The sequence below is a fragment of the Talpa europaea genome (assembly GCF_964194135.1).
Source record: "Talpa europaea genome assembly, chromosome: 16".
NCBI classification, from domain to species: Eukaryota; Metazoa; Chordata; class Mammalia; order Eulipotyphla; family Talpidae; genus Talpa; species Talpa europaea.
The window spans coordinates 51,053,346-51,065,852 of record NC_140084.1 but is presented as its reverse complement, the minus strand read 5'-3'; the positions used below and the strand labels follow the sequence as shown (position 1 = coordinate 51,065,852).

The 12,507-nt window shown below is 65.3% G+C and overlaps 1 protein-coding gene across 1 annotated transcript; it reads right to left on the bottom strand.

Moving 5' to 3' along the window:
* Nucleotides 1–1,330: 1,330 nt before the first annotated feature.
* On the bottom strand, nt 1,331–12,271 carry NLRP4 (NLR family pyrin domain containing 4; the record flags this gene model as incomplete). Its single annotated transcript, XM_084257060.1, has 10 exons — nt 1,331–1,421; nt 2,078–2,248; nt 2,686–2,856; nt 3,664–3,834; nt 5,572–5,739; nt 6,933–7,100; nt 7,272–7,430; nt 8,013–9,588; nt 9,678–9,719; nt 11,992–12,271. 10 exons carry the CDS (start codon nt 12,269–12,271, stop codon nt 1,331–1,333), a joined length of 2,997 nt encoding a protein of 998 aa, XP_084113186.1.
* Between the last annotated feature and the right edge of the window lie 236 nt (nt 12,272–12,507).

The following is a 12,507-nucleotide window of genomic DNA, read 5'->3' as shown; positions in this document are numbered from 1 at the left end:
TGTGTCAGCTGGGCCGGCCTCCAGGCGGGGGTCCTCCGCCGTGGTGGGCTCTAGGCTCGGGGCCGGAGTCCGGGGGGTCACGCAGGATGTCCGGAGCCGGGAGCCGGAGGAGGTTCCGGCTGGAGCGCGGTCCGGGGGGCAGCGAGCTGGAGTCCGTCTGGAGCAGCCGCCTGCGGCAAGTCCGCGGCCCAGAGCCAGTCTCGGCGCTGCTCGGCGCGGGCCTCGGGATCCGCCGCGCTTACGCGCCCCAGCGGCTGGGCCCGGCGCCGCCAGCGTGTCGGCCTGTCACGCTCAGGCTGCGGACCAGCCAGCTTCACCCACGGCGCTCGCGGGCCCCTCAGTGTTTCCAGTTGCGCCGTGGGGCCGGGTGCTTGCTCTCACGTGTCGGCCTCTATGTGTCAGCGCCCCGCGGAGGGTGCGGGAGGCCGGGCGCAGCCGGGAAGGAGGCAGAGACGCCGGGCTGTGCTGCGAGCAGGAGCGCGCCCCCTCGACGGTGCTGCGGCTGGGGAAGCGGGCTGGGAGGGGCCGAGCAGAACCCCGGGGGTCACGGCTGGGGGGGCCCCGTTGGGTTTGGCTGTGGCCGCCGAGGGAGGCCGTGGCCGACGCTCACAGGCGGTCGATGCCGCGACCTCGAGGGCGCCCGGCCCGCCTGCAGACGCCTGCGCCCCACGGCGCCCCGCCCAGGTCGCGCCCCCGCTCCGTGGCTCGGGCGCTTGGTGCAGCGGGCAGAGCCGCCTCCCCGCGGCGCCCGCAGACCCTGGGCGTCTTGCCGCGTCTCTTTTTACGCGCTGAGGTGACGGCCGGCGACTCCGGCCACACGTGCACATCGCCCCGCACCCTGGCCCTCAACCGGGCAGCGTGGGGCGGACGGGGCCCCTGCCGGGCTGTGCCAGGCGGGCGTGCAGGGCGGGGAGCGGGGGCCCTCTGGAGTCTCACGAGGCTTGCTTGTGGGGCTTGGGGCAGGAGCGCGCCGGGCGGTGGCCAAGGGGCCGGCTCCCTGAAGAGGGGGGGCCGCTGGCCCGTGGGGCATACGGCCGGGCAGGGGCAGGGGGCTGGGGCAGGGGGCTGGCAGGCCCGGCCCGCTGTCCATGGCGGGGTCCAGCGGCTCTCCCGCCGGCCCCTGCGTCCTCCCCCGGCTGCACACACCACAGACGCGCGTCGGGCTTCATGAGACGTCGTAGACTTTATTGAGTGTTTGCAGTGCCCTTGCGGGATAAAAGGAGGATCTCGAGGGCTCTTCAGGGGCTCCCCAGGGCGGCCAAGCGGTTAAAAACGAAGTAAAACGGCAGGACCGGTGGCCACACTCGGGGCCCTGCCCGCCCCCCGCCCCTCAGTCTTCCGCGATCTTCAGCCGGGGGTTCTGCTCCTCCACGGCCTGCAGGAGCCTCTGGGTCTCCTCGTCGAATTCGCCTTTAAGCAGCCTAGAGAGCACGAGAGGGGAGACTGAGCCCGCGTTCCCCGCGCCCCCACGCTCTCCCCTGGATGCGCGGCCCTGGGTGGGACACACCCCCTGGCCGGTGGGCCCCGCCGCGCCGCCCAGCTGCCCGGGAGGAGCCGGCACAGCCAGGGAGAGGCAGCGGGGAGCCCACGCCCACTGGACATGGGGGTGGGGAGCAGGGGAAGGGAGTCGGGGGGCCGGAGGCTCGGGAGACGGCAGCTGTCTTTGTTCTCATAGGTCCTGTCCCGCGGGGGCTTCCGGCCGGCTCGGTGGATGTCCACGGTGCGCAGGTCAGTGCTGCCGGGCCAGCCGGCCCCGCACGCCCGCGGCTCTGTCTGTTGGGGGGCGGGGGAGGAGGGAGGGGCAGGGGAGGAAGTCCTCGGCTCGCCCCTCCCCTTGCCATGAATAACCCCCGTCTTGCGGGTAGTAACAAGCTGGGGCCCAGACCCAGGCCTGAGCGCAGGACACGAGGACAGGCTCGACGTGGCGACAGGACACCCTCTTGCCAGCCCCCCCATGTTCCTGTCATCACGGGGTGAGGGGTCTGCACGGTCTGTGCCCTTGCAGCATGCGAGACTGCAGCAGCCTCACCTCCACAGGAGGCCAGGAACCCCGACACCCCCGCCCCGCCCCGCTCACCCGAGCACGCGCAGGCTGCGCTCCGGGTCACCCAGCGCCTGGCAGAGCTCGGCCACCCCGCTGCGGCCCAGTGCGTTGCCCCGCAGGTCCAGCTTTTGCAGAGTCTTGGTGCTGACGAGGGCAGCGGCCAGGTCCCCGCAGCAGGCGCTCGTTAGCCGACAGTGGCTGAGCCTGTGGCAGGGACACGCGTTCAGAGAGGCCGGGGCTGGGGGACAGCAGGTGGCAGTGCCCGGGAGACGTCCAGGCCCCTCTCCCAGCCGCTGGCTGTGACTTTGCAGCTCTGGCCCCTAAGGATTGGGGTGTCTTCCTCGCCCCCAATGTCAGACTGGCCAGGCTTTGGTCTGTGACCCTTGGTCAGGGGCCAAGGTGAGTCCTGCCTCCAGCACCTTCTGGGCTCTGCAGCCCCCAGCACTGTGGGCGGACACCCTGGCTGCCTGTGCTCAGAACAGCCGGCAGGGCATGGCGGCGGCACCAACCTGCGGCGGGGGCGGGGTCCTGGCCCCAAGGACCCACGTGGGGGCGGGCCCCCATAGGACATGCCCCCAGCCCCCGACTCCCACCCTGCACCCGCCCCTCAGCCCTGTGCCGCCCCAGCCTCAGGGACCCACCCCAGCTTCTCCAGGCGGCAGCTGGGGTGGGCCAGCGCCTCACACAGGGCGGCCGCGCCCACGTCCCCGATGTCATTCCTCCCGATCTGCAGGCAGGTCAGGCTCTGGGTGCTGGCGAGGACCGCGGCCAGGTCTTGGCACCCGTCCGTGGTCAAAAAACATCTGGACAAACTGCAAGAGGAGTGGTGACGCTGCTCAGGCTGCCCAGGCGGTCACTTGGTGTCTCTGCAGAAGGCCTGGCTCTCCCCGTGCCCGGCGGGCAGTGGCCGCTCAACCTGCCTTATTTAACATTCTCTCAAGGCAAGAAACACCAAGCTGTGAACTCGAGAGTTCTTGATGGGTGAGGTGAAATAATTGGACCCAATTCCAAAACCCCACCACCCCCAAGACTCTTGATTTCTTGGGGAGTAATGGTCGGAAAAGGCCGTCTCAACTGGCAACTACAAACTCCCCACGTGTGGTGGTGCAGACGCAGACTATTACGCAGCCGTCAAAAATGACAGACGCACACCACAGGATTCTGCAGCTGTCTGTCAACCTTGTGCATGAGGCTGAGACACTTCCGCCACCTTCCCCCCCACATGTTGCCTTTATTCCTTCCCAGACGCTCGTCTCACCCACTTTAATCCCCAAGTCAATGCGTAATTACGCTCAACCCTCCTACTTGAAGCGTCAGTTCTCCGTTTCCACCCGATGAGGGAGTCATCGCGTGGCACATGAGCCAGATGTCTGCCCCCAGCGGGTCCCGAGTCCCAATCCCTCCCTCCCCTTCTCGGCCCTGCCGTGAGGTGAGCCCTGCCAGCCAACCCTGAGACGCTCAATCCGGGCTGGCGTGGAGGCACATTTGCTTACCTGACCGGAGTCTCTGCAGGAACCAAACAGCTGTCTCCCAGTCCGAGGCACAGACTCAGACCTTTCTCAGCTCCACAGCCCGGACCCCTGGATAAGGCTCGGCCTCCCGGGCCCAGGGACACCTACCACAGGGAGGGGAGGCGGCAGCTGGGCTGCCTCAGGGCCTCGCACAGAAGCTGCAGGTCCTCGCGTCTCAGGACGTTGGCGCTGAGGTCCAGGTGGGCGAGGCTCGTGTTGCACAGGAGGGCTCCGTGCAGGCTGGCCCAGCTGTGCTCGGTGAGGTAGCAGCACACCAAGCTGTGGGGCAGACGTGGGCACAGGACACGCCTGAGAGGTCAAGGCAGTGGCCTCTCATCTCACGGTCACGGGAAGGCCAGGGACCCTGGCTTGCTGAGTGCCCCTCCATGAACTTCCCCCTCCACAGGGATGACAGCAAGCCCGCGCAAGCCATGCAGACGGAAGAGGGTGGTGCCGCTGGTACTCTGGGCGGGCTCTGCCTCCAACTCCACACTCAGCGCTGCCTTCGCAGGGCACTGACCGCCGACCTGTGGCTGTGGAGGGTGACATACAGCGGCCACCCGACGTGCCCAGCCCTTTACCCCTCGCAGCTGCCATTCTTTAAAACCACAGTGCAGTCAGGACCTTTAAAAGCCTAATGCTTGTGTTCAGACCAGGACCTCTCTGCGCTGGGAGCTAACGGAATCCATCCCAAGAACACACACAGAAATTCAAAGGGAAACCTGCACTGCTGTGTTGACTGCAGCATCGTTACAGTAGCCAAGACATGGGAACACCCTAAAAGTCCCCAGACAAGTGGACCTAAAAGATGTTGTCTACATACACGATGGATTAGTACTCGGCCCTCAAAAAGAGAGTCATGCCATCGGCAGCAACATCGATGCTGACAGCTTTGAATTGAGTATTAGCTGTCAACACTTAACCATCAGTAAAGTTTTCTGTGAAATCCAGACGTTCAGCCTAGTGCAGACCGGGGATCTGGGCCCCCAGGCTGTCCTAGCCCGGGCTGGGGGGGAGGGACACGGGGTTCCCACACAGCCTCCCCTGCCGGCCTTCATTCTCTAAGCATCTGTGGTTCTTTCCGCTAGTCTGAAACTCAAGCCACTGGAAATGCCCGCGCCTTATTTGATATCCCCGTATTTCCCAAGCCTGTCTCCTCACTGCTAAACTTCTGCTTAATGGTTAAAGGCTGGGCATCACCAAGAGGGCGACTGAGGCCTTCCTTGTAGCGCGCACAAGAGAAACAGCAGCCAGCCAGCCGGGAAGGAGACACTACTGAGAGACTCCCCTGCAGAGACGAGGCTGACACACCCCTGCACCTCAGAGATGAACTTGGAGTGCACCGAAGGGACGCCGAGGAGCCCCGCATCGGGTGCTGGAGGTAGGTGGGGAGTGGTGTGCAACGGCGCGGTCTCTGGGGGAGGGAGACAGCAGGGTGCCCGTCCAGCTTCATCCCACTAGGTCTCCCCGATGGGTCTCCCCTCCCGCCTCAACACAGTTCACCAAAAGGCACACATGGTGCCCAGCAGAGCCAGAGAGCCAGAGAGGAAGGGCAGCAGCAAGTCCTCAGGTGTCAGTATCGCCTTCCGCAGCGACAGACACACGGTGGGGTAAGAGAGGCCGTGAGAAAGGGGCCGCCTGCACGGCACGATGCTTAGTGGAGCAAACGGTTCCGAGGAAGACACCGCCCGAGCGCCCGAGGTGCAGGAAACAGACTCTCAGGGTCTAAGGCCAGGTTGGTGGTCGCCAGAAGAGCGGGGCGGCGGGGTGGGAAGGGAGGTGCAAGGGTCAGTTTGGTGAAGGACGGTCGCTGCCTGAGGTGGTGTGTCAGCCTCTCGCGCTGCTCAGTCGGCTCTCTGTGCTGGGTTTAGGTGGGGGTTCGCCCGGCGCCCTGCTTTTGCGGGGGGCACGCATGCCCTCACATTCTTGACGTATCCTCAGAATGCCCTCACTTCCCGGAGTGCACGTGCCCCCCCCACCTTCGCAGCGGTGGCGCGGGCGTGGGGGCTCACTTACACCAACGACTCCAGCTCACACTCGGGGTGACGCAGAGCCTCGCACAGCAGGGGCAGCCCCTGGTCCAGGTAGTTGAAGGACAAGTTAAGGAGCTTCAGCTTCTTGTTGCTGGTCAGCATGGAGGCGAGGACCTCGCAGTCGTCCCCCGAGAGGAGGCAGTTGGTCAGTCTGTGGGGACAGGGGGTCGTGGGGCACAGGTTCTGTGTCCCCCACCCTGCCTCGTCTGTCCCCATCCTCACGGGAGCGTTCCTGGGGCGTCTCCCCGCCCCGCTCTGCCTGGACTCCAGGGCCTTCTCTGGACCTCAGCAGCTCGTGACCCCCCGACCTGAGTGTGGTGGAGGCAGCAGGTCACCCCCTGCCCCAGCTTCCAGGCAGCACCAGCCAAGCCTGAGAAAAGTCCCCAATGCGCCACGTCCCCGTGGGCACCGCTCGACCTGCGTCCTCGCCCCGTGCTGGCCACTCTGTCGTTGGACTTGCTTTGAGATACTCACGTCTGCTGCTCCCCAAACTCCTGCCTCCTGACTTGGTGAAGGTCTTTGTATGGGTTCCCCCAGTGGGGTGTCCTTTGCATAGCCCAGGGTTTTGGGGGAACCTCCAAGCTGCTTCCCATGCACTGAGCCACGTCCCTGGAGCGCCGGGGCGGTTCCTTTCTCTGCATCCTCCAGGAACTAGTTTGTTTTGGTTTTGGACGTGGGCCACGTGCAGGGAGTGAGGACGGGGGAGTTCTGGGGGGGCGGTTTACACCCCGACAGGTCTGGGGAAGGAGTGGCATCAGCCAGGTTTGGCTGGTGGAGTCTGGAGAAGTGGCAGGTGAAGGACCGAAACTGCACCTGAATATGTGGGTGCTGGAGACGGTCAGTAGAGGGAGAGACGAGGGTCCTCAATGTAAACCCCCCCTTGAAGTGTAACTCCCGGAGTGTGTGCAGAGGCCGAGCGTGGGCAGGGGTGTTTGCGAGTGGGGCCCAGTCAGGTCGGGGCCGCGGTCAGCGCCAGCACCGGCACCGCCTGTCCTCCCAACCGTGGCCAGCCTGCCGGGGCACCTTGTAGAGCCCAGCCCCAGCGCTCGCCTCACGGGGGTCATTCCCGCCAAAACCGCGGGGTGGGGTGGGGGCTGATCCAAATGGCTCCTTTGTGGGGAGTGAGGTGCCAGCAGGACCTCCGTGCAGCTTTCAGCCGGCAGGTCTTTCTGGCCCTCCCGACATGCTGGACGCCCAAGGCCCGCCCAAGGCCCGCCCAAGGCCGCCACTGGTCTGGTGGGTGAGTGCGGGGGCGACGCCAGGGGTGGGGCCAGCTCAAGCCGGGAGGGAGGTGCGCCGGGTGGAGAGGGCCAGGGCCTCCGGGGAGCCAAGCATGGCACTCACAGGAGCTCCTGCACGTTGCTGGCGGGGTGGCCCAGGGCCTTGCTGAGCTCACAGACGTCGCTGCGCGAGAGCGCGGTGGAGCCGAGGTTCAGGTGTCGCAGGTCGGGGCAGCGGGTGAGCGCCTGGAAGAGGGCCCCCCGCTGCGCGGGCAGGGCCACGTTGTTGATCCTGCGGAGAGGAGCATCTGTCCCTCCCTCTGTCTGCAGAGGCCGCCAGAGCCGAGACTCCAGGCCCAGGCGCGAGACCCTGGCTTCTCCCGTTCTCTGCCCGCCACTGCGCATAGGTGCCCAGAGCCGGAATGGGGGCCTCTCGCTGCCGCCCCACTGCGGGCCCTCTTACTCAAGCCTTTGGAGGTGGCAGCTGGGGCGCCGCAGCAGGTGGCACAGCACCGTGAAGGCCGCGCGGTCCAGCACGCTGGAGCACAGCTGGAACTCCTGGAGTGTCTCGGTGGCCAGCGCAGAGCACACTTGGTTCCAGCAGCTGAGCACGTTCCCTGACCTGCAGGCCCGGCCGGGAGGTTGACCACGACCCCCCGGGAGGGCACAGGAATGCTGCCCCGCAGGACCCCCGCCAGGGGCTAGGGCAACAGCCTGAGACACTTGTCAGGCTTGGGCAGGCGCCCCGGCCCCTGGCGGGCGGAGGCGAGGGGTGGCGCTCATCAGCCTCGGTGCCAGTCGTGCCAAGTCCTGGCAGCCACGGGGCTGTGTAGGGCCGGCAGCCGGGCAGCCGGTGCTGGCCCACGGGGCACCCTCACCCGGCCTCTTGCACCGCCCCTTTGCCCGTGTCCTCCCCTGGCACCCAGGAGAACCCTCCTCCTGTGGATTTCGGAGTATTAAGTGAGATCAACGTGTCAGGATTTTTATAGTGAGTTAAGAATTTTGCGCGGGGAGAAGAGCTCTTGGCGCCGATGGGCTTGGGCAGCGCCGCTCCCACTGGGCTGGGCTGGGTCTCCAGAGCCTCCGGGGAGCAGGGCCGCGGGGCTCTGAGGTCCAGCCAGGGCCCGCGTGGAGCCCTCTCCGCCGTGCGTACCTGCTCCCCGCCCAGGGCCCGTGGAGAGGGGCCGGAGCTGCCGGGACTCACCGGGGACACGCCTCGCACCCTTTGGTTTCCTCGTCAAAAACGTTCTGGATGGAGACCGCGAGCCTCGTCAAGCCCGAGGCGAGCTTCAGGCAGTAGGCGCTGACCGCCAGCTCCACGCTGTCTGTGATGCTCACGGCGACCTCCGGGAAGAGGCCCATGGTCCAGCCGGCGAAGTCCGCGCTCTGCATCTCAAACAGGCAGTAGAACAGCGCCAGGAAGTCCAGGTCCTGCTGCAGGAGCTCGCTCTCCGCCGTGTGCTGCAGGTGCTGCTGGAGCGCGCGCCGCACGTCCCCGGCCGGGTGGGGGCCCACGCGCGCCTCCAGCCGCCGCTGCTCCCTTTCGCTCAGAAGGCCGAACACGAAGGGCCCCAGGAAGATCCAGCGCACCCTCATTTTCCGCAAGCAGAGGAAGAACAGGTCCTCCGCGCTGCCCACGGGTGCGGGGGCGCGGCGCTGGGCCAGGAAATAGAAGAGGGCGGCGCAGAACTCCTGGGCACTGGTGTGGGGGAACCGGTACCACTGGTCGCCGGTTCCCCAGGGCCGCAGCACCCTCGCGTCCAGCAGTGCAGGCAGGTCGGTGTCCGCGAGCCCGTTTCTCCGGAGGTCCTCGGTGCTGAACACGAACGTGTCTGTCCACATGCCCTCCGCCGCCAGGGCGCACAGGCTCCCCAGGCGGCCCTGGCTCTGCGGGTTCAGGCGAGCGCCCCCCTTGGGGGGGAACAGGTGCAAGAAGAAAGTGCTGTAGAGAGAGGTGGTGCTGGCGCAGGCCTCAGCCAGGTCGCGCCCCGCCTCCACCTCCTGCTTCAGGCAGGCGCACGCCAGCCAGCAGAGGACCGGGATCCCGCACAAGCAGGCCAGGTGCGCGCTGGCCCGCACCAGCCGGAAGGCCTCTGCCACCCTGCGCGTGTCGGGGATGGTGCTGCAGAAGTACGACTTCACCTCCCTGGTGGTGAAGCCCAGGAGCAGCCTAATGGTGGGTGTGTGCAGCTGGTGCTCGATGTCCTGCAGGCGCTCGGAGGTGGTGGCCACGAGCAGCGAGGCCCCAGGGAGCACCCGCTTCTGCAGCAGGCTGCTCACGAGCATGGCCGCTGGCCGCCGCTCCAGGCAGTCCCGGCACAGCGCGGCCTCGGGCTCCTTCAGGTCGCAGTCCAGCTCCTCGAAGCCATCGATGATGAACAGGAGCCGCTCAGGCTGGGATAAAATCTCCTCCACTGCGGCCAGCGAGTCGGACCAGCCCTTGGACATGAGCTCGGCCAAGCTGGTGGCCGGCCACTGCTTCATTTCCCAGCAGGAGAGGTAGAAAACGTAGGAGAAGCGGTCCCGGTAGATCCTGCCCTCGGCCCAGACGACCATCAGCCTGACCAGGAGCGTGGTCTTCCCGACGCCCGGCATGCCCCTGAGGACCACCGTCTGCCCGCCCGCCTCGGGCTCCTGGGGGCTGAAGAAGTGCTCCATGCACTCGCAGTCTCGCTGGTTGGCGTCCTGGCTTAAGAAATCTTGAATCATCGTGGCCGATTGCCTGGCCCAGAAAACGCCGAATTTCTCCTTGATGTAGGCTTGGTAGGCCTTGGCGTGTCCTGGGGCAGGGGGACAGAGGGCCCAGCACCCAGATTAGAACACGCACGCACAGACAGACACGCCCAGAAAGCCCGGTGTCCGCCTGCACCTGCAGCTGGACCCGTGGGCCGGCGCTGGTCCACGGCCTGTTCTGTGGACAAGACAGTGGCGTGTCAGCGGATCCTTGGCTGCTAAAAATCCCGGGTGCAGGTCAAGCAGGTTAGGTGCTGCCATTAGCAGACGCTTTTTTAAAAAGTCTTATTTTTTTCCCCTGCAAAATGTGGTTTTTATTTTGTTCATGTCCTTCTGTAATACATGGCATGGCTAGAACAAACATTTAAAGCAAACTCATAATAGTGAAAAACCTTAATACTTTGAGGTTTTACTTTTTAATTCTTTCTTCTAAGTCACTTTTCTTTGCGATGAATGTTTACAAAAATAATCTGAAGGGCTCTGTGCACGCCTGTGTCCACTGCAGCACTGTTTACAATAACTAAGTTATGGAGTTACTGTGGCGATAACTAAGCCACAGGAGTGGATCAAGATGTGGCCTGCAGGCACAACAGAATACTACTCAGCAATGAAAACGGACAAGGTCTTGCCATTTGAAACATGGATGGAAATAGAGGGGGTGACTAAGTGAAAGATGTCAGAGGAGGAAGATACCACATGGTTTCACTCCTATGTGGACTATAAAGAAACAGAACAGGGCCTCCCCTGGTGGCGCAGCGGTTGAGGGCTGGGCTGCGAAGCTGCCACAGCCGCTGCAGCACCGGTTTGATCCCCGGCCCCCGGCGAGGGTCCCACATGGCGCGCAGACCTCTCCTGTCTCGCCCGCTGCTCCCCGCAGCAGTGTATTTTGTCAGTCTGCCTGTTCTGTTTCTGGCTCTGGTGAATTTCTTACCCTCCCCGCTTCTGACTGTAACCTAGTGCTTGTATAAATAAATAAACATTAAAAAAAAAAAACGGAACAAAGGAGCAGACTAAATTAAACCAAAACAGACCGTAGAAATCTCACTGCAGAGTTGTTCCCTGCTTTGGGAACAAAGCAGGGAGGGGCCCTGTGACACGGAGGGTGGTGGACTCCACTGGCACCTGCGCTTCAGAATTTCACTGTTGGGGGAAGGACAGTCTCCCTGGGCATCAGGTTTGTCAGTTGTCGATAAAGGAGAGACTGGACTGGCTCCGTGGGGGCGCCGTGAGGTCCCCAGGCCGTGGGAGGGGGTGCAGGTGGAAGTGTAGCGTGCAGGGATGCGTCTCACTCACACTTCAAATATCAGGCTTCATTAAAAGAGGGAAAACCAGTGATAATGGGTCCCCCAGAGGTGCAGAGACGGGAGCAAAACACTCCTCACTCTTCAGGGAAGACGTCACCGTGCAGCGCCGGAGTCGGTGGCTTACTGCTAAGTGAAAACCAGCAACAACCCGCGGACGCCCACGACACATCGCTGTGAAGTTACCAAGTTGGTGATGAAAAACGGGTCGCCCCCGTCAGCCCTCCTCAGGCTCCTCCGCAGAGGCCAGTGAGGAGAGCGTGGACTGATGTCCTGACACGCTCAGGAGCTGAACCACCAGCGGCGACGTGGCCGTTTCCGCATGACGGAGAAAGAGCAGCTCTCCCCGAAGCCACCTGCTGGTGGAGGCGACCACCACCGGCCTCACAAGGAACGTGGAAGGGCGGTCTCCGTGGAGAGGAAGGCCCAGGGGACACAGCCTCTCGGGTTGGGTGGTAGCGGGACAGACTGGGAAGGCGGCGGCCGCGCGCCAGCAGGGAGGCCGGTGCGGGAGGCCTCGGAGAAAAGAACGTTAGCGGCACGTGTAATTCCACTTCCTCCTCCCGGCTCAGGGAGGGCTCATGTGAAACCGGGGCTCAGCTCGGAGAGGGGGTGGTACCCCGAGGCTGGGCGGCGAGAGCTGGACGGCACCGCCCCCCCACGCGCAAGCACAGCCGCAGCCCGGGCCGGCTGGGCCTCCCGCGTGAAGGCGTCTGGGCCCCCCGGGCCAGGAGCGCGGGGACTGGGGAGTTAACGCTGCTCACCTTTCGCTTGTTGACTCATGGAGTAAGAGAGCGGCTTGGAAACCTCGGGGAGCCCCCGCACTCAAGAGGGACTTTCTCCTCGAGTAAGTGCAGTTACCCCAGCGCCCCTCCATGCAGCGCTTCCTCTCAGCCGCTCGCTCGTTGCTGGTAACGCCCCGCGCCCTGGCCCCGCCCCGGCCCGCAGCTGAGCCCACCCCTGGGCTCCCAGCTCCACCCAAGCTCTCAGCGCCGGGTGACGTCCAGGCCGCCCCGCCGGGACGCGCGGGTCCCCACATTCTGTGTTGTTTAAACGCGGGGGACACTGGCGGTGCAGGGCTCGCTCCGGCTCCGGATGCCGGCGAGGTCCTCCCTGGGGGACAGCCCGCCCCCCCAGCCCCCCGCGCACCTGTGCCCTCGCTCCTGGCCTTCGCGCACAGGTCCTGGCGGTTCATCCTCTGGAAGACGCGCAGCGTCACGGCCCAGGCGCCCTGCTCCCCGTACTCCCGCCGCAGCAGCTCGGCCAGGCCCTCGCGTGCGGCCCGCTTCACCTCGGCCCAGGGCACCTGCCTGCGCCCCGGGGGCGGCGGCTCGCTCCTGAGGAGCTCCTTGAATTTCCTGAACTCCTCCCTCCGGAGCTCCTCCAGGTACCACATCAGGCCGAAGTCGGCGAAGAAAGACGCGGCCATGGTGTGCGGGCCGGCCAGTGGCCCCGGGGGGTCCCTGAGCCAGAAAAGTGGACCTGAGGGGCGGTCGGGGCGACACCGACCCACCCCAGATGAGCCCCCGGGGGTAACGCGGCCTGTGTGCGGCTGCTGGTCCCGGGGGCGGGATGAGGCGGGGGCGCCTGTGGCCGAGACGCGCCTCGTTGGCGGCGGACGGCCGGCCGTGGCCGCGGCCCGGGAGCCCCGGGACAGAAGGAGCC